The 24,295-nt window shown below is 30.3% G+C and overlaps 1 protein-coding gene across 1 annotated transcript in view; it reads left to right on the forward strand.

Annotated features, from left to right (window-relative positions):
* LOC132945825 (atrial natriuretic peptide receptor 1-like) overlaps positions 1-24,295 on the forward strand; it is a 340,723-nt gene that overhangs the window by 304,421 nt on the left and 12,007 nt on the right. Inside the window, 4 exon segments of the mRNA XM_061015608.1 lie at positions 494-659; positions 8,378-8,527; positions 17,606-17,798; positions 17,878-18,052. Coding sequence (XP_060871591.1) covers positions 494-659; positions 8,378-8,527; positions 17,606-17,798; positions 17,878-18,052 — 684 coding nt within the window.

Here is a 24,295-nt window from a genome sequence, read left to right on the forward strand (position 1 = left end):
CAATATTTTCACGATTTCGTTTATACGTCGTTACGTCAATCAAATTAGTTTTAATCTGATCATATTATATAAATATTATTAAATGTCATCTAAAAAATAAAAATTGACCTTTTTCGTGTTTGTATTGATAATATGTATTACATTTATATTAAAATCTAACCTAACTAGGTTCCTCAGTGAATAATGAATTTTAAAATAATATTTTTTATGAATTATTCAGTGGGTACTTATAACATTAAACTTTATGTCATATTGTGATCTGTAGTTACAAGTTCCGTTTTACTATTATTTTCAATAAATTATTATCAATAAATGTTAGTCCTTCGTAATATTATTAATATAGTTCATAATGTATACATAGATAGAGAATATTTATCCTGCACTGATTACATTTTAATCTGGGTCATTCGTATAAAATATTGTTCGGATACAATCTAACAAAAAAAAAAAATTAAATGTACTAATAGATGATATTTTTTTTACCGTTTTACAGAAATCGTGGACAGCGTGAAGAGCAAGGAAAAATGCCTAAGGCCAAGTGTAGCGGATTTAAGCTGTGACGAGGAGGTGGGTGTGCTAATGAAACGATGCTGGACCGAAGACCCCGCCGACCGACCTGATTTCACCACACTCAAAGCAGTCATACGGAAATTAAACAAGTGAGCTATCAATGACTTTTGGCTTAATTTTTCATTCACCTTTATACAATATCTCTGTTTTCCAATATTGGTGGCTTACCGGAAGCGCTCTTTTCTCCTGTGGCGTAACACAAACACACTATACCCCTTTGTGACCAGTCCAAACTTTCAGCATTTATCTCTCTCGTGTAAAATATGTAATTCAAAAGTTTCTTCGTTCCCCGCACTGCACCCAAAACAGTCAAAATTACACGTAAACGCTGCGTTCATAAATTTCTGGCCTGCTAATACCAAGCCTAGTGTAAGCATTTCAACTACACGCCTGTAAACCGGCCTTATAGATTAATTATCGTTTAGCGAACATTGTCCTCGTCAATTGTGCATATTTCAGTTATGGTTTAATGGCGTCCGTTGTGAATTATTATGACTATAATATTATTATTATGTTCAAAAAATTAAATTTTACAAAAAACAGTAAATTTCAAAGTTCCTTTTTCGACAGTTTCATCTTAAAATTGATTTTACACATTTTACAAAAACAGTTAAATTTTAATAAATTACACATCATGATCGAAACAATTTTCAAGTCTTTTATTAGCATTTATCAGTCAAATATTAAAATTAAACGTTTGTGTTATATTAAAGTTGTACACCTCTTAATCTATTTATTGATTAAATGATTATAATTATGACATGACAGGTGCCAAACAATTTAATTATTAGCTTAACTGTCTGTAACTTTGCCACTCATCTTCACAAAACGACTGGAGATAAATTAAGACTATTTGTCTGTAGATTTAATAATTCGTGTTTTGTTCCAATTCGACAGAAAACTCATTAACTATAGGAAGCATAATATTAATTTTTGACTCTCATGTGTCAACTACAGTCAACTAGTATTACCTATCTAACAACTCCGTTTTACCATTTAGTCATAACCATGGGCGTAGTTTGGCATGACTATCTGTGGGGGCTATATAGGACTAGAAAATTATAAAACATTTAAAACTATAATTTCAAATAAAATGTAAAAAATTAAATAAACACCATGAGGGGGCTACAAACGTTTCTGTGAGGGTTGTAGTCCCTATAGCGTCCATGCATACTACGCCCATGGACATAACAGTTTATGTTATAGTTTAAAATGTTAACAACATAAAAGCTATTTGAGTATTGAAATCTATAATTTTAAATCCTAATAATTTAAAAACATATAATATTATACTCTGTAAAACATTACGAATAAACATGATTAGTTACGTATTTTTTTATATGTAAATATTATATATTTATATGATATAATATTTTTAATTATCTACGTTAAAATATATTTAATATATAAAATAACCACTGTCTTTTTTTATCTCTAAAAAAAATTCATCCATTATACTTAAAACGGTATCTTATTGTCTGCATTTTGCTAAGCAATAAAAATGTATTTCTTAACAAAATATTTACAAAAAATATATATAAATATAGTATTATACAACTGGTAAATTACAACTAGTATATCATCATTAAGCAGTCGAAAAACTACGCTATACAACTTTTTGACACGTGCTTTTTATAAGAATCGTAGGTAGTGGGTACTGTGTGGCTTATCGAAATTGGAATTGAGTGGCTCAGAAATTGAAGAGCCTTTCAAAAAAGAAAAAAAATGTGTATTTCTTGTCATTTTGGTGTTAGTTCAGAGGCAAGATAATATGAAAATGAAATGAAAAAAAAAACAATTTTTTTCGTATTTGTTACAATATCCCAAAAGGGATTCAAGAGGCATTTTGAATCATTCCATTCTGTTTTTTTTTTATCCAGTCCACAACGATAAATCATTTCGAAAGGTTGTCGTAGCTACTTCAAATTGTATACAGTTATTATAAATGGTGTGAAAAAAAATAATCAATAAATTGTAAAAATAATAAAAAAATTCAAATATATAAAAAACGGTGCCTTTAAACTTATTTATCTGCCGTAAAAATATTGTAGTTATAAGCTCATTGATTAAATGCATACGTAGATGTTTATTAATTTTGTTCAAAATAAAGTTATCTTATTTTGATAACAAAAAAAATAACAAAAGCTGCCCAAAAATATTATATTTTTTTATTCTTATTCAAACAATAAATATAAATTGGCCTGGTGTGGCGCGGTTGTTGTCCTCAGTCACACATCGTGTTCTGCTCAAGAATCAACCGGTTTTACTAGGTCCCGGATGGGTGAACACCCGGGTTTTAGTGAAAAATTCTCTCCACATACACTCGTGTACCACACCCTCCCCCATAGTTAAAAACTTACTAAATAACCTTCAGACTATTGAGTAGGGCTATGGAGTTCATGCCCTAAAAACCTTAAAATATGCATATTTTACGCCCTAAAGAGTAACTAAATATGCAATTAAAATATGTATGTAAAAAAAAAACCTAGAATTGGATAAAACCTTTTTATTTTCATATCTAAATAATATTTGGATAATTATAAATTGTAATTAATAATTTTTGTGCGTCGACGCTCCCGATATACCTTCATCCTTTCTAAGCTAGTTTTGCCATGTTATAGAAAGAAAGAAAATGCCGAAAGTATAATTATAATAAATTGCTGGGCTGACGAACTCCTACTGGGTGATAAGTTAGTCCGACGACTTGCGCCTGTTAATAAAATATAGGTTGACTTATGGGTGAAGTAAATAACAAGTATTAAAATTTATGAAATGTACATTATACTAATATTTAAGCGTTTTATGATAAATAACAATGATTAATAATAGTAAGAAAATATAATGTGATAATTTATATAATCAAAATGAATACAGATAATAATAATAATAACAATTTTATTATATTATACATGATTGTATATAAATATATACGTTGCCACGGATACTCTACTTGGGCTACTGAGTTGAACGATTGCGCAACTTCCGTTACACTATTTCGTGACATCGAATTTACCAATTCACTTTAGACCAATTTTTCTACACACATTCTTTTTTTTGGGGGGAGAGGGCGTGTATGACGTTAGCATATCAATAATCAATTTTCTTTTTCGATTTGTTTTCTTTTTGCATAGAGTTTTAGGGAATCACACGTGTGGTGCACCGTCGTGGTCGTACCAATAAGTTACAATGCAAGTGATCGGCGAGAAAACAATCACTTATTTTAAAATATTCATTTTAGATAATTTAAACCGGCATACTAATATCTCAGGTCTGATAAATTTATTTATTTTTTTTAAATTATAAAACTTACATCTTCATATTATAAAACTTCTTTAAATATACAAAATATGCAACTAAAAATGTAATTATAAATTCGTATTGCTATGAAACAAATTTCTTTAGCCCTACTAATGACCAATTACCTACTAATGTTAAAGTCTTAACTAAAAAAAAAAAAAAAAAAATACAGTATATAAAGTGAGCTATGATAATATTATAACCTCAAACACTTAATGTTATACGTATGACAAAATAACATGCACTAATGACAGACACTTTATTATTAACCGAGTACCTGAACAAGTAAAAAATGTCCTTCATGTCAGTTAGAAAACATAATTGATGTGTCCGTCACACAAACTTTTATATACAAATTTATATATATATTTCTTTTTTTTTTAAATCAATAATATTTAAAATAATTATAGAATAATGTATTAGTTTTAATGGATTTTACAATTCGCGTAAAATATTATTATACATTATTGTATTAGTTGTAATTTAAACGAATTATTTACGATTTATGTAGGCATATAGAATACCCACACAGCATATAATTATGGGGTCATTAAAATTTATTTTTTATTATTTTTGATATCAAAAAAGAATACTGGACTAATGCATCTGTTCAATTATTTTTAAGCTTATGGTAAAATTTTTACTATTCGTTTTCCAAAGGAAAATCCTTTTTATTATTATTATCATTACGTTTTTGTACGGTTTTATGCCAATTAAATAATTATACACAAAGCCTAATTAATTAATAATATGATAAATTTATTGTGATTTAGTTATTGAGTTTTTGAGACTCACAGTAGGTATTAAAACCTATATTTATAATCAATCATCATCTTCTAAAATGCGCAATAAAAACTAATTAAACAACTTTCAAATAACGCAGGTAAATAAAAATCACATCCATACATTAATTGCAATAGGGATAGTTTTTAATGTATTTACGAACAATTATTTTAGTTTTAAAACTAATTAAATTGTATTTTCTCTAATTTGTTTCTATTTGAGCAGATTTTTTTTTAGTAAATACAGTTTGAAAAATGTCTGTTGCCATCAAGGAAAACCACTGAAATTCAAAACCCTGACATTCAATTAGATTTTAATCCGGAGATATCATTCGGTGACTCAACAATTTCGTGACAAGTTTTCATAAGACTACTAGCAAGCGTCATTTAATTTAAGAGGTTGGAACTAATTGTTCCAACCACTTAAATTTGTGTCCTATGATAACTGCTTCTGACATTAAATTGCGTAAAATCCATATACGTCCATTTTCAAGTTAAATGTCAAGAATTATACATCTATTGTAGGTTACTCTCAACTGGATTTTCTATTCATATTATCTAAAAATAATCAAAAACATATTTTAAAGATAATTCACCCGTTATTGAAACAATTCCTCAGGTTATTAATTTATTAGTAATACATCATACAATTATTATGATAGACTAAAAAAATAAATAGTTGTATGATGTAACAATATACATTATACTGTGCAATATTATAAAGAAAAAATGTATTTAAAAATGTGTAGGTATGTAATATATTGTCAAATAACTAACCAAAATATGTAAACAGACAGATAAGACATGTTGGTCCCTCAGTATTCCTCTTGTGTATATATTTTTTTAAGAATTCCAATTTTTTGGTCATTTAATTTAAAATACACCCATGAGTTTAAGAAGTAATTTTATTCTTGAATATTTAAAGGTAATTATATTTCAACGCATATTAATAAAATGATGAATTTTAAAAACAAAATTTATTAATTACTGCGTATATATTATTATATTTTCAGAAATAATTTCTGTTTCATGGTTAATTTTAGTACATAATATTATATAATATTTGATATTATTTTATATAGAACGTATTAGGTACATTATTTTCTTGAAGTACTTACATATATTAAATTATACTTACCATTTATGCACATAAAAACCGGCGTTACTCCGATCGACGGGCATTCAGAAGAAAAATAATCGTCCAATAATAACATTAAATTAGATAATTCTTTAGAATATTGTAATAAAAAAATAATTTATAAAATTCCCATAACCTTCAGTCGATTTTATTACATCTTTTAAAGTTTAAATTTTAATATTATTTCCTTGTATAAAAAATATTAGTATACTTTATTAACATACTAACAGTGATTTCTCAAAACCGTACAGGAATCTAATAATCATTAAACACGCCCACTATACTCGTACATGCCTATTTCCTACAACTTACTACAAAATACATTTTTACGGACGTGAGTAGGTAGGTACATCAGAGGCTACTCAAATCTCTGGCGAGGCCGTTTCACGTGGATCTCGTGATTAGTGACCATATCAAGTACCCATCGGCTAACGTCATAAATCGAACAATAGTACGATGACCATACCATATTGTCAGAGACTGACTGTTATACAAACGACGTCCGACGAATACAATATTATTAATAGTTACTACCTAATGTATAATAATTATGGTCCGAACCTCCGTATGGAAACTGTTGATCGGTATTCGTCTCTGGTCTTTGACGCGATGGTATCTTTCGGTACGTGGGTTCCGGGCACGGAAATAAAAATCTGCCACGAGCGGAAACGCGATAGCGGATTTTCCGGCGTTTTTCTAGATAAATATATTACTATAACCACAGTGGGGTGAACAAATTACCACGGTTTTTGGCGGAAAGGCTGGTTTATTTTTTTATGCACCACTATGCCCATTTTGCGGAGGGCTGCTGAACACCTTTAAAAGTCACGTACGGCGTACATGACTCGGACAGGTTAGCGATAAGCGACTGCGAGATTTTTAACTCGAACGATCGGTGGGATGAGGTGGGGAGATCGGGATTTTTCAAAAGTAAATAACATAATAGCCACGTTATATATTTTATAGGGACGAATCGAATAATTGAAAATGCAAATTCATCATAGGTTCTAAGTCTTAGAAGAAATTGCCGACGGAGTGGCTCTGAAAATGATTATGGAAATGTGTGAAAAAGTATATTTCAATTTTGTTACGCGAACCCAAATTTATATCGATCACAACCGTAATTAAAATACCAACTATGCATGCAATGGTAGTTGCTACTTTTCATAAAATAACGTCGTGTGCCTATTGCAGGATTACATTTAAATAATGTAAACTTGAAATACTTGAGGAAATAAATCTCCCAGTTCGATCACCCAGGTATCACACTATTTAAAGACGTTCAACTTCAATGGTGCGCTTTATAGAAAAACATGTACCCGCATGTATTAAAGTTTTAAAAGAATTACAAAATATTTTTATTTATTAGCTATTTATAAATTCAGTCTTGATCATTAATCATTTATTAGATTCAATAAATCCAACAGCGAATTATTTTGCTCAACAACAACACTTTTTATATTATGGACATTTTTTATAATATTTTCAATTTACTTCAAGCCGCGAGTTTCATGAATTTATAATATTATTAATTCATTTAATGGTAAATTAAGTCAATAAATTTAATTTGTTATTCCATCAATGTCACTGTGGAAAAAAAGTAAATCTAGAATTTGTAATTTTTTTGGCTAGTCACATCTTTTAAACTTAGTAATGCTTAAAAATATATGTTCATACATGTACTTCCACTTATTCTCTTTTTTTATACGTATATTATAAATTGTTATTATACGACCATAACTAAAATATAGAAATGTATTAAGTTTTCCATCAGAAAATGATCCCGTTGTATACTATAATACTTAATAAATAATATTTATTTAATCAACTGAGCACATGCAGATAGTGCATTACTTTAATACATTAAAAAAATTAATTGACTACGTTCGAAAACATAGTCTGAAAATGTACGGAAATAAGTAGATAAGTAGGTACCTAATCATTTATACGTCTGAAAAAAATATTTTTTGTTTCTAACGTGGTTATTTCCATGAATACGTACATTCGTTTTGAATGTTGAAACCTTTAAATTCATCTTTTCATCAAATAAAAATCCCACCTAAATGAAATTCGTAGACTAGCGATTTACGTTGGAAATATATTATATTATGTAGGTATTCAACAAAATATTACCAATAATCATTATGCTAAATCTAGAAGTATATTAATATAAAAAAATATCAATCATGTTATCTGTCGTGTGGTGCAACTGCCTACCTACCATAAATAAACCCCTAACATAATGGTTGAACGATTTGTAAATCTACACAGAAACATTAGGTACTGCTGGAAACTGTTATTTTAATTATTGTGTTTATATTATTTGATATGAATGTTAATAACATTTGAAAGAATAAATTGTACATTATTTCAATGTTTAAAGAGTCACAATTGTATACTACTTGATAATATTATAATTATTAAGTTGTCAAATTATTGGACTGCTTTTGCTTAGGTATCAACAATTATATATTAATATTTTCATTTTAAGCTATATGACTGATTTTTTATATATATTAGGTACCTACACAATAGATACTAATAAGTTTAAAATTATTTTTATATGACTGTTATTATTATTATTTTTTAGGGACTACGAAAGCAACAATATTCTTGACAACTTGTTATCTCGCATGGAGCAGTATGCCAACAATCTAGAAGCGTTGGTCGAAGAGAGAACTGCAGACTATTTGGAAGAAAAAAGAAAATGCGAAGAACTACTGTATCAATTGCTTCCAAAGTAAGTACACATTAATTGCATTTTTCCAACAGCCGTGCGAAACGCATTTTCGTTATTATTATATATATATAACAACAATCAAGTACATTATATGATTAAAAAAGTTATAATAAATTTAAAAAACGAATACATGCAATAAGAATTTGCTTTTAAGACTTACTTCATTCGAGAATCGTCGTTAAATGTTTAATGAGCATGCTATGTTTTTAGTGTTCAAATAAAATATAAATAATTCTTACAGAACTAGGCGAGAAACGATCGATACCGAATTTCCACTGCAGAAAGTTAACCACAAACGTAATAGTTTTGACTTTTTGTTACAATTATGTATCTTGAAATTCGAATGAATTTGTAATGAAATACGCTTGTACCGAAACCCAAGTTTTTTAGTTTAGTTTTTATAAAAGCACGAATATTGCAAGAGGTCATAGGTCATGTCCATGTCCGTACATCCGATATTCTAATAATTAGTCGTGTTCCACTACTGATGTAATACGAATCGTAATTACTGACGTCACAATGTGTAACAACCAATGTCAGATATTCTATTACTTCCGTTGACTACCGATTTTTTATTTTACTCGAGCACAAAATCTCAATATACTAATCACTCACAAAGATAATAATGTTTTCCCATTGTTCAGCTACAAGCATCTAAATACAAATATTTATGTCTTTCAATAGTCCAAAACTATAAAGACGATTGTAGTACTTTGGAATTTTTTTCGCTTTATAAGCTGATTTTATAAAATGTTTTAAACTAAACCTTTATTATGAATGTGTAAAAGCAAGGAAGCTTAACATAATTATGTTATGTGGCTAATAGCATTAAAAACTTATATTTTATAGAATTTTAAAAAGTTTTCTCAGTTTATAAAGATATTTTTAAAAATGTTATTATACTTATTTCATTAAAATGTCTAAATAGTTAAAAAGGTGTTTAAATATCTACCTAAAATGGTTTATATTATCCATTTAACTATACATTATATATAAAAATATAGAACTTTATATTAAAACTCCAATTTGTTAAATGAAAATTCTTTTTTTTTAATTTAAGCCAAAATTTATTGTATTTTATTAAACTAATGGTCTGGGTAAATTATTATTATACAAAGGCAGTAAACATAAATATATAATTACATCATACTTATTAAATTTACGATTTTTATTTAAGATTTATAAAACAGTAGCAATTTTGTTTCCAAAATATTGAGACATCGAACAAAACTGATCACAATTTTGGATTTTCAAAACAACCGGCATATGCAGTTCAATTAACGTAGGTATAGACCTGCACGAGGAGAGTAATTTAACTAATAACTATAAATAATATGATACAAGTCTTGTCATAAAGCTACCATAATCTCACACTACAGCATTATATTATATTATACCGACACTATAGTAACTTTTATAGCTAAAATGTTTAATAAATCATTGTCTCCGATAAATCACATATTATAACCTATCCTCGAAATAGTAATTAGTAGGTAGGTAAAGTCAATACGAGTCAAGTTAATAATTAATAATAACCTTTGGTGGTTAATAACTCAAATAACTAATCGTATAATAATGTCTGTTCGTCGATAATCATGATAACCGTGAACTTACTTGATACGGTGTATAAAAATAGAGAGGAATTTTTTAGCCTTATAAAGTAAGAACAGTTTCTCGAAATAATTTAAAAACTAAATGGAGTGTCAGCGCGGCCGTTCGGTGCGGTGATGGTCATTGGATAAAAGTCCACACTTAAAACTGGACGATGAAAAACCGCATAATACGTAAGTTCGTAACAGGTTCATTTATCATTTTGTAAGCGATTTGAAATGTTCTAAAATTATTTATTATAGCAGCTATATTATTACCGCGTTGATTGAGTTTTTTCTCTCACGTCAACAAAACGATCTGATGCTACGACGGGTTTTATTATTATTTTTATTCATCGCGAAAATTAAGAATAGACTCTGTGTAACAATAATTTTTAATGATTACGAACGCAAAAAAAAAATGTTATACCTACTCTGAAAGACAGCATACAAGTTATACGTTTGTACACTGCATTATTTGTTTTTATAAAACTATTCAATCCACACAATTTCCAGAGTAAAATGTACCAAATTTATTTGATCTAGGCAAACGACAACATACACTCATTATTATTCACTTTTGCGTATTTCAGATTTTTATATACTACGCCAAATTAACTCGCGAAAATAATTTATGATAATATATTACATATCCCATTAGGTTTTTTTTTTATTCTTAAGACGACAAAAACTATAAAATTTATCTAAGATAACTTGGCGTCGGAAATACTGTAATTAAATCCAAATCTTGTTGCGAGTATTAGTCGAGAAAAAAAAATCCTATCTAATTACTTGGCAAATAATTATGAAAACAGATTAAATATATTGTTATAAAACACAATCGTAGTTACATTTTCTTCCGTTAAGCTCGGCTAATCGTGCAGTCCTAAATACTCTAGAATTTGACCTATAGGCTAAAAATAATTTTCTCATCAATAATTTAAGATTAATAAAATCACTTTTTACCGATGGTATAATATTACTTATTAGTATCTATACGCGTTTATTAATAAATCCATCGGAAACGTAGTCAATTAAATGTTTTGTTCCAAACACAACAACCATCGCAGTCAAAAACATTTTCGTATTTTTTTATATTTGTAAAATGATAATGAAGCAAACTAGTTTTACTAATGGGTTGTCCATCTATATAAAGTTCAATATCGTGTTTTTTGGGTCATAATATTATCTGACTAACTGGCAGTTTTGGTACCTACTGATGATTTTGTTATTTTTATCTCAATTATTAGTATTTTTGTAACCAAGATATAGACATAATGACGTGCTAACTTTATTGTATCGACTACGAACAGAACGTACCCATTACTCATTAGTGACCATCACTGACGTCGGTTTAACCGACGTCTTTAACATTAAGTTTCTGGCAATTATCGAATACCCGTCTGTATTACAAATCGAACGGAGAAACGAGAGCAATATATAATTTATGTACTGATGAAAACTTCAAAATTACCAAAACAAATAAAAACCGAAACAACGAAACAAATATAAATATTTATAAACGTCATGTTCGATATAACAGAAAACATAGAGTCTGTTTTAATATTCACACGATAGTAAAACATATCCTAACTCAATACAGGATAATGCACAAGCGACATAGACGTCATAAAAAATGTGTACTCAACTGCGGGTCTCCGAGACCAGCTATGGTAATAGAAAAAATATCGAATTATTTAAAAAAAATTAACGAACTTGTATACCGATAAACGAAAATAATATAAACATGTCTGAAAAAAAATGCGCGACGTGCACGATACGAAATAATATACTAAAGGCACTGCAGGGAGCCACGATGCTTAATGATCAATAAAAAATAAGTACCTAATATAAGAGTATTCAGTATAGACACGACGCGGCCGATCGTCGCACTAATGCGATCATCACCATTGTTAGTGCAATACATAAAAGTATAGCAATAGCGTGAAATTAGTATTACCATTATTAATATTAATGGCCGCGTTAATATCCCTCCTGCCTTACTATTTATATAGACTCTATATTATAGAGTGAACGTTATAGGGTTCCAGCCTTCGTAACATTTTTCCCGGCCAGAATATATTCCTTTAAGCCGTTTTACAGTGATCGCACACCCCCAATACTAATATAGAACGTTTCAATCGCAGGCCGCCGAATACCCATCGATCATATAATATCGTTCCCAAGACGTGTAGAATACAGAAGGTATAGTCAATTAATTTTAATGGGTGTTTTATACAAAATGTTAAACGTATAAAAACCGTATCGGTTGAACTCGTCGACGTCCGTTTTCAAATATAAATTTTAATATAATATAATATAATGTATAGGAAAAAAAACATAGAACTATAACGTGACATTGCATCGGGCGATTCGGCCATCAATCCGGTGTTCGACTGGCGCACCAAACAAGTACAAAAATAACACAATATCATAATAATATATAGGCCATCATTGCGTTCCTGCTTACGGTATATTCTCGCGTCACCGTTGTATTGAGAGATAATCTCTCGCGCGTCATTAACCCCCGAGAATATAATAATAATATATAATTTTTTATATTATTCTATAATACAGGTGTAGTACGCGGCTATTCGGGTCGGAGAGCGCGTAAACGATTTTTAAACGAAACTTGTGTACGCAATATAATAATGAAATGATTGATGACGTGCGTCGGTACGTGGGGTTTTCGGAAGCTCGATTAGTCCGAATCACGAGCCACCGCTGAAGATTTGACGAGTTAATTCGCGTGCGCGCAGAACAAAAGAAAACAAAAAAAAAAAAACACAAATAAAGGACAAATTGCGTACCCGCTCCGGCGAATATTTCCTCCGCCAGGCCCGGAGAATTTCGACGTCCGGGGAAAATATAGTTAAAACGAGACAGGAGCTTTCCTCGTCGCGACAGCGGAGATCTACGACATTATTCGGTATTCCCTGTAGGACAAAGGGCGCGATGTGACTTGGGCGGCCGCCATTCTATAAGGTATACAATATGCACCTAGGTATATTATTGTCTCGGCAACAATCGTTTACGGCGTATCGGAAAACACTGAGACAATAGGTTACGACGATTCGTTACGGTTGTCCGTGTCGAGTAATCGAAATCGCAAGAAGTACTTCTGTCCACCGTATTTAATGCGAAGCAACGTTTGTGTAGAAAACATTTTCCTCACGGAAAATATTATAATGATGAGTGCGGTGTAGACTTGAAACTTTATTGTTCGACCAGATGTATTTTTTCTGCTAAAAATAAGAATTACGAACATTTTCACAGTACGATGACATTTTACTCGAAGTACTTTCGCGGCTTATTAAAAACCGAGTTCTAGTAAACAAATGTCTCATCCCATAAAATCAACTTACTAAAAAAAGGGAAGTACAATAATTCAACCTTATATTTGACGAATATTATAATAGGTGGTACTTGTATCTGTATTTTTTATTTTTGTTAAACCGAGAGTAAAAATATTTAAAAACTAAAATAATGATAATTCTACCACGAATATGGTAATAATTATAATTAAATATTTAAATTCTTATAGATCCAATTATATAAAATAAATAAATGTACTATTGAAGTTACTCGATCATGTTGAAAAGTAAAAGCGTTTTGATTTCTTTCGAGTTTCGAATAGTTCATTCAAAGAATTCGAATTGAAGTTATTTATTTAAATTGATCGACCTGATAATACAATGCTCAAATTCACACATATATGCTGTGAAGCGACGTTTTGTTAAAGATGTCTATTGATTTGGAATATTTTGTCAAAATTTTAAAAAAGGTAGGTTATAATGAGTGCCGATAATTATTTTAACTATACGACCATTTTATTAAACCCGACATAACTTTGTATAATAATAATAATCTTTAATAATAATAATTATGTAATTTTTTCCGCACTTCAAATAATATTATACTGCGATTATAATGTGGTTCGTAAAAAATTAACATATTTTGATGCCACCGCATATACAGTTGAGTTTTAACACAGAGTGTATATTATATGAACGGCGTTCAAATATTTATTCGTCAATTAAACACGAACTGTTAAGACATTATTGATAAATAATTCAACATCATTTTACTATACTTTTAGCTCGGTGAAACATTAAAATTTAAAATCGTAAAATAAGTCAATACTTTCGACAATACAACACAAATACAGAGCATTGACCTATATATATACATAAACGCAACTGTACACCGTATTTATAGAGCCGAAGGATATGCGAATAACGTTTCTTAAATTCGAGTTTCAGATTCTTCGCGTACCAATTTTCTTTTTCGTACCTACGTTCTACACAACAACTTTTGTTAAAATTGATATTTACTGTTGAAACTTAAACAAACCACCCCGAAAGTTACAACAATATCATGTTATTCCGAAAGTTTTTGTTACGGATACCGTGGTAGATACCTGTATACATTCATCCATTACGTAAATCCAATATACAATATAATAATATTATAAAGCAAATTATAATTTAATATTACAATACCGTAATAGGACTCCTCTTTGTATATTATTGTGTAACTTATTATTTACCGAACAGCAAACATTTGTGAGATTACATTTTTTTTTTCATTTTTTAATCATTATTTATTTTTTTTTACTTTATATTTTTACCGCGAATTATAATATATATATATATATATATATATATATATATAATGTAACGTATTATAAATTGAGTAAGCATTATATTAATTGCATTTCAGATGCCGAGCGTATAGCACATATTATACAGAAGCTATTCGGGTTTTACAGCGGTCCTTAATCGTTATTCACAATTTATTTTTATGAACACTTCAAATTTGAAAAACGACATAAATAATGTATAGTAAACATTAAACCGATCTTCGCTCCGAATCGTTTTCCGAGGACCTAGTACGATGACGATTTATCATTCCTCTCAGATGTATTATAGAAACGCTATAACGCAATACGCACCTCAGTCTTGCGCCGAAATACGCGAATCGAAATGAGTACACGACCACCTTGCGGTAGAATATTACTGTTTGTTTCATGTTTCAATCATGTTGTGCATTTTTTAAACCAAGGAAGAAATAAAATGTACCTTAGCATATTTGTCTGTATAACATGATAGGCAGTAAAGGCGAGCATTTAAGTAGTTAATATAATGCGACATACCATGATATATTTATTTATTTGCAACTTTTGTCTTATATAATATAAGATGCTAATGGAATGTCTAAAGTCATTTACATCTCCAATACTTATATAATATATATATATATATACAATAAGACATAACAATGACATAAAGCGTCGATTTGGCAATAACGCACGTGGCACGTGTAAAAAATATACTTTAAAAATTCTTCGATAAGCCATAACGATGAAAAACCTTGACCTAAACAATGTAGATTTCAATCCATTATTTTTGTTTTTATGGACCAATGGGATAGGTATTTGAAAAAATGTTCACATAGGTGCAGGATAATAAATCAAATTCAGATTTCCTTCGAAAAACAAAAAATATACTATTATATGTCTCTGTACACGAAAAAAGTTATTGATCGCAATAATTTTGCCCATTATTTTGGTTTAATATACAAATTTTTATACCTTACCTAATCCATAGAAAATAATTATGTTTCAACCTACCAGTCTTACATTATATATTTGTCAACATTTCACTACGTATTATATTACCCAGTCTAATATCATATTAAAATGATTATTTTAATGGATTTGAAAACGGGTAACTATTATTTTTCATTTTTATCTACTATATAAAATAATTGCTGACAGTATTTTAAACTAATTTAAGCTTTGATTTGTCTTCATTGTGATATCCACCTTTGATATCAATAAGGTATAAATATATATAAATAAGGATGATATATTATCCTTATCACTTATCACATTTGTCATTAAATACTATCAACAATTCATTAACTTAAATTAATTTTAATTGACATCACGATGTTCATTATTATTCAACATAAAAGTTTAGTTTTTTTCAATTAAAAAAGATTTATTTATCTTAATTAAGTACTACAAATCTTTTCATCACGGTAACGGGTTATTAACAAGCACATAATACGTTTTTGCTCTCATAATATATTTTATAATTTTATCTTTTCATATATGACTTCTCTGTCAACATTCTGAAATATGGTCATTAATAAACATTATATGCTTAATGAACTACAAACCATATAAATCATATAATATATATTATTACTATAATAGCACTAGAAATGGAAACTTCTTTAACTTTTGTGAATATGTACATTTCATTATTATTTTCACGCATATATTATATGATTATCGTTTAAGGCTTTTTTTCGAATAACAATTGTTATTTTAAATTTATAAACAATTAAATACATTCATAACAAGGTATACCTACTTGGTAAAAGGTATATTTGTAATATATAAAATCGAAATTTCATAGGTGCATGGAGGAGCTATAATCAGTGAAAGACTTCATATTGACACCGTTAATATTCATGACGGTAAAATAATAATATTTCATAATACCTCATAAAATAAAATACATAATAATATATTAACGTCCTTCCCCACTAGGATTTTTTATTTCAAAATTGATTTAATTTCGTCTCTGCTATCGTGCGGCAGTCTATCAATTTTATTTTATTCTTTAATCAAGCTATGACGCCGTTACTTATTCAATATTATGAATAACAGTGAAACAATAACTATTTTCATTGTTATTCATTTAAAAGTATATACTATTATTATGATATTACAATAATTGTAAATATACAAACTCCCAATATAATGTAATTAAAAATTATTATAAACCAAAATAACCCAAGTCAAATTAAGTTAAAATTAGATATTTGTACCTATTGTAAATGTATGCTCATGGCCTGGAAGTTAAAGCCATTACTTCTATAGCGATTTATTAAATAATTAAAACTTGAACAAGAACTATTTGCAATTATTTTAAAATTCTTCGAAATACATTTCATCGTTAAAATATAATTGACGAATCAATGAATTTTTAAATCACAACTTTGAACAAATATTAAAGCAATACCTACCTATCATTTTAAGAAATGATTTCTAGAATAATTATTTAACCAAGTCGAAAGTGTCATCAGTGGGTGGCTTCTTTCCACAAATTATGTAAATCATGTTTTATTTTTTTCCCTCTTATCGCACATATACTCATTATGTCTTAGATATAGATTGTATATTTTCTTCTTCTTCTAAAAAAAAATAATTATTTGAAAGTAGGTCTTCCATGAGTAATTCCAATATGGATGGAAAAAATGTAGTATTTGAGACAATTTACAGAAATAAAATGTATCTTATCCTTATGATTCATCTACAAATATTTTACATCAAAAAGTGATCAGTTCAAGAGATTTTGTTGAAAAATTATTTTGAACCAATTATATGAATAACAATGAATTGTGTTTTTTTTTTTAAATCTATAGTTAATTGATGAATTAAAAACAATTTTATGAATTTTTTTTTACCATATAGATCAGTTGCTAGTCAGTTGATTTTGGGACAGTCTGTGGTGGCTGAAACTTATGACAACGTGACAATTTACTTCAGCGACATCGTAGGTTTCACGTCTCTGAGCGCCGAAAGCACTCCACTCCAAGTGGTAGATCTGCTCAACGATCTTTACACGTGTTTCGATTCTATAATAGAGAATTTCGACGTGTACAAGGCAAGTTCAAAAATTATAAGTTTTTTACGAAAACATCAACATCATACTTTGAGTGGTTTTTTTTTTTTTTCAAATGCAGGTCGAGACCATCGGTGACGCGTACATGGTCGTGTCCGGACTTCCGGTTCGCAACGGCAACTTACACGCCCGCGAGATAGCCCGAATGTCACTCGCCCTGCGATCAGCCGTTCACAGTTTCACCATCAAACACAGACCAGACGATCAACTCAAGTTGCGTATCGGCATGCACACTGGTAAGTTACAATTATCAATTATTATTATACGAACTTTTCGATTTGTCATACTGCTTTTCGCATCGATATCAACACACCAACCCACCTCATGCACCGTAAACGACCGTGACACTGTTCGCCGTAATTATATTTTAATTAATTTTTACAAAAATATTGGAACACAGTGATTTTGGACGTCCCGAGACGTTTTCCTGGCACACCGGGTCAGCACTCTTGAACGAACTCCCTCGAGTTTAGGATCACGTTTGTATTATGTCACTGAAATGCAATATATTACAAACTATAATATTATTAAATTCGTTTTACTAAAATTTCATATCGAGACATAATATCTTAAATATGAATTATTATTATATTAAACCATTTTCCACGCCAACCCCATATAAGACACGTAGCATTATAATATAATACTCAAAATTGTAACATTATAAACGATAAGGAACAAATACTATTTCTTGTAAACATTGTATATACATTATAATATATAGGTTCAACATTGCAGACGTAATATATATGTATGCTTAGAGTTAACAGTATGTATATGCCGTATGAGTATGACTTATAATATTATGTAACTTTAAAAACAAAATAATCATCAAATAAATAATAAGTGATAAAAAGTTTTTCCATCACGAAATACACTGTCTTAATCATATCTAAACTTACCAAACAATGTAGACACGATGTTATTACAACATTCGCAAAAATAAATACGTTTTGAAGTATTTGACTCCATAGTCAATCGATATAATATTTTTATTGATATTTTCTCTACCCAACTAAAAGCAAACAACCCTTTTAATATTTGGACAAATCAAACCAGTACGTAATTAAAATAAATATTACAATATTAAAGTCAATGAAATAAATTATTATTATTATTATTATTATTATTACTATTATTATTATAGATGTGTCTTTTATAAATATAAATACTATAAATTCACACAGGATCGTTAAAATAATAAATTATATGTTCGTATATCACTCAAAAAAGTGATTTCAACAATGAAAATGTAGAATTTATAAAAATGTTTTTTTAATTAATAATAGCTGTTATGACACTAAAACGATAATAAAAACTAATAATTATATAGTGCAAATTAATGCTAATTAGTTTAATAATTGTGAAACACTATATAATATGATTGAAAGCTAATATAGCTAATTTAGGTATGTTACCATAGTATTATTACCATTATATAATATGACATCCTCACGCATTTGTAGATACTATGAGGTTGTCAATATTATCATCCCCAAAACTGTATTAACAATATTGAACAGTAGTTCGCTCAGAATCTAAAATCTTAGTTTCATCATTGACCGGATCAAGGGTTTTTCATAGGCAATAATATTATTTAAGACGAGAAAAAATAGAGAACTCGAGAATAATTTTATACCGAAAAACGGATGAAACATTTTTCTGTGCGAATATAATTTAACGTATAATAGTCGAAAAATTGGTAAAATTCAATTATTATACTCTGTTTTTTACCCGACTATACCGACCGACACTATGTCATTTTATATTCGTGTCGGTTATTCTGTGTCTGTGGACACGAATTTATCGATCGCTTTTAGTTTGATATCCACACGCAGACAGCTGCTGATATAGGTACGCGCAAATGTGTACATTCTGGCCCGACGAAACCCATCAGCCTAGGCCCCCGGCACATCATACCGCCTTTGCTCGGCTGGAATCGTGGCAAGAGATAAAATACGATCAACTAAAATAATGTATTCGCGTCCAACCGTCGTTAATTTCTTAGTGTTTGCAAGTGCACCAGGCCGGATGCGAGAAAAGCACTCAGTCTCGTCCTCGTAGTCCGTCTTCGTTTAGCAACAATCATTTCCCGAGTTGGAACAACGTATTTTAATCGTTTAGCGAATAATTTCGTAGAGAAAACACGCCGTGAAGAACAAAAACAAACAATATTATGCAATTAAAATACACGCGGATTTGAATAATCATCTTTTGCATGCAGTTGAAAACCCGTTTGTAATTGATAATAATTTTTTTAAAGCTCTGCTCGTTTTTCTGTGGCAAAAACGACGTAATAGTCTGCGTAAATCAATTATTAATCCTTGTCTTTTTTTTTTATTGCAATACCAATAAACTTTAAATTTTAAGGGAAAAAACCCCAAAAGCATTGTTTGGACAATAATATTATAATAAAAATATTTTCTCCTTTGTGTTCCGCACAATATGACATTCGATAATCGATAATAATAATTATCATACTATAACGTTTATCGATTCTATCGTAATAATATTATTATAATAATGGATGTGGAAACTTTTATTGTACACCTGCACACGTGGAAATTACTCCAGTGGTCGGCCCAATGGAAATGCTTGTTATCAGATCATCGTACATAAAACGCTGTATAATTAAACGGTATAATAATAATAATAAAAGGTTTAAAAGGTAAATATTTAAAAGCCTAAAGTAAACTGAGGTTGTTTAGCTGCCCCTCGGAGATTTGCACGCGCCAATTCGTATCGGCCAAGTCTATAACACTATAGATAGGGAATAGCGTTAATTAGTATCTTTAGTGTGTGTGTGTGTGTGTGTGTGTGTGTGTGTGTGTGTGGGTTTAAAGTGGCATTCGATAATTATTGCCGTTCAGAATTTTCTGTAGCCCGCGATTCTTTGTCGGTGTATAACGATAACTATTTGCATCATATCAGAAATCGATAATATATTATTGCGAAAATTGATGCGCAACACTGCAAATTGCAATACAGTAAACAATTATGAGACAATAAATAAGTAATATTTTTGCCCATCCGAAGATTTGTTGCGTTACAAAGTGATTTTTTCTAATACGAGACACGATCAATGATCATAATATTATATGTACTCTCCGTGAAGTTCTACCGTCTCTGACACAATACATATTTTCTATATGATTTATATTTAGTATTTTTGAATTATAGGTACCTACTATACTGTTTTTCAACGAAAATCGTTAGTTTTTATTTCACATTCTAAAGAAAAATACTTTTTTAGCGTAGTTTTTTTGTTCATACTGTCAAAAGTTAATTATTTACAAACTTTAAAAGTTTAAATAAAACGATATCAATTACAATAATATACAATATTAATAATTATTGATACAATAATAATATAACCATTAACAACAGTATTCGCGTGCACCGTGGTCGAATAAAAGTAATTTATCTGAGTAAGCTTAAAAAAAATTATAAAAATCTTGCAAGCCGCTTACACGAAAAATACAGTGATAAAAACAAGTTCGAAATAATGAGCACATTTTTACATTTTGTTAAAGTCTATTGTTATTGTTATGTTTTTACTTTTTTTTTTTTCTTACCACAAATGAATAATAAATAAAATTATTGTCTCGCGTATTAAGAACAATATATTATTACCCCGCATTGCTTTTCGATTCATCCTTTTGCCTTCTGCAGCGCCGACTATTCGGCGTGGCTAGTCCAACCGGGCGATAAAAGCCATCGTACAGGACAGAAATCGTGAAACCCCTCGGCGTAATAATATCCTTGGGCCGTTCCGGAATTGGCCTTTGCCTACACTGTTTTATACATATAACACGCGGCAAAAGTCCTGTTTGCGGACGAGCTGCTAGCCCGCAGAAAAAATAAAACCACGACAAAGGGAGACAAATGTTTAGATTTTACGGAGGACACAAAAACCGATTCCCTTTTTTTCGTACCATCTATTGATGCTCGGGTGTGAATAATACTACCCGTTTCCGTGATATATATATACACCGCAGGCCATATACCTATTCGTTTTCACATTCAATTCTCGTGGTCAGACAAAAAAAAAAGGTTCAAACACTGCAGTTTCAAAAGCACTATACAAATATCTTATAAGACCGCACCACGCGATTCTTGTGTATACAATTTTAAAAATCGTTATTAAACCATAGCTTGTACGAGGAGGAGGACATTTGTATATTTTTTACTCGCCGGTATCCGAAGCAGCGGAGCATTTAGAAAAATAAACCCCTTAAAAATCGGATGGAAGTTATAAAAATTATTTGTGTTGGCGGGTTTAGCAATATATTATAATATTATAGATTTATTGCAGTAGGTACCTATTTCATATTATTATTACGAATAATGCGATACATTTGCCGCAGTGGTATTGGATCGCCCGCTTCGACTTCGCGTCCGTCTGCAGCCTTCCGAAAGTCGAATTTCTCGGGCCACTCCTCGGATACTAATTAAAAAAAAAACACAGTAAACAATACAAGAAAAATAAATTAAAATAATCGACAGCCAAAGCGTTTTTCATTTGTCAGCGACTGTGCGCCGAGGGGACTGACAATATAACGGTAATCGCTCCTACGCAGAGCTTTCCGTCGACTTCCTCTCCCCCGCCCACCAACGTTTTCCGATACGCACACAAAATAACGTGTATATATATATATATATGTATAATATAATAAACACAATGCCGATTCTTTATTTTATTATATTACTATTATATACGGACGCGCTAATTTTTTTTTATTGCCGACGCGTCTGCACGTGCCGCCAGCGATCGCGTACATTGCTAATCCCAACTTGTTCGACATTCACGCAAATCTATTCGACGACTGGAGATTGCAGGTATCATATAATTATTATCATTGTTATTAGGTAGTCCGTAGGTATATTATGATAATAATAATATTATACTGTATTGGTGTGCTGCTCTGCTCTCGCGGGCGACGTCGTTAGGTATCTCCTTATACGCGTATATTTTCTTTGTAAATAACTTAAAACCGTGATTTCAATAATATGTATATAATATATGCAATCTGTGTACAATATCACATACTCAGAGATTTCATTTTTGATTACCACGAGTCGTATACAATCTAAAATACCTGGCGATAGCAAAATATATTATGGTGTTTTTACAGTATCCATATCGTTCATTATTTTTTTTCCCCCTGCAGATTTGCGCCTGCGCAGCACAAACTCGTTAATTCTGAATCGTTTTTGGAAATCATAATATATATAATAATATAAACATTATTGTTTACACGTGTCCCAACCAACGTGTTTGTTTTTTGGACGCGTGATCGATTTCGTGTCAAAAAACTATTAACAAACCAACATATATTTATCATTATGCACCAGACGAGGACGGGAGGTAGTGGCTGTTTCCTGTTCATTTGTTGCGTGTGCCTACACATACATATACACACACACACATACATACATACATACATACATACATACATACATACATACATACATACATACGCGTGTGTGTGTGTGTGTGTGTGTGTATGCGTGTATAGTTTACACCCTCTGCGGAATATTTTAATGCAAATGGAATGTTTCGGCAAACAACACCGCGTGGTGTAATGCATTATATTTTAATCCTAATAGTATTTTCGAAAAGGCTGATAAATAACGACGCGCTCATATACACTGTAATGTAGGAACCGTAGAGAGAAGCTCGGGTTTTTGCATTACGGAATGAAAATAATATGTATATATTATTATCTCCCTCATTTGTTTATCTTGAATCCTCTGCGTCGGAGATGTCTACAAGCACGCGTGTCCGTCCTCTGAACTATGTCAATTTCAAAACTTCTGCTTCGGGACAACAAACAGTTCAAAGTTCGAGCCGTCTCCGGTCAAATAAGGACTATCGCCACTCGTCTATAACTCAATAACAATACAAACGCCCGACTAATTCATTGCGTATCGTTATATAGTTGAGTGTATTTAAATATATTATTAAATGCGATGCTGGGAATGACCGTCAGAGCGATTTCAGAGCAGCGTGTAAATAATTGATTTTGACCGGATCGACGTTCATAATCGATGAAATGAAAATGTCTTCCGGGAATAGATGGTAGAAATATGTGCCTAAATGTTTTTTTAAATTTCAATAATCATAAAACAGTCGTTTTTCAAAGCTCTCTTGTCGCGAGTCGTTGTTCATAGCAAGTGATGCGGGTGGTTTTTTCGTCCCGGTAACAAAATAAGATTCGAATATTTTATAAAAAATAATATGGGTAGGTAATCGACGAATGCAGTTCGCCCATCTCGGCTCGACGTACTGGCGCGTAACCTTCAGTTAACTGTGTAAACCGTGTTAATTCGTAAATGTAAATTTGGCGGTCACAGGTATAGCTGCAAGTAGGTATAGACGATGACATAATATAACACCTAACTGGTTTTAAATCCATATGTAGACAGGTACGTTAATTCGTCCGTATGATATTATGCAATGTGTCCATATTATACTC

This window comes from Metopolophium dirhodum, chromosome 5 (genome assembly GCF_019925205.1).
Source record: "Metopolophium dirhodum isolate CAU chromosome 5, ASM1992520v1, whole genome shotgun sequence".
NCBI classification, from domain to species: Eukaryota; Metazoa; Arthropoda; class Insecta; order Hemiptera; family Aphididae; genus Metopolophium; species Metopolophium dirhodum.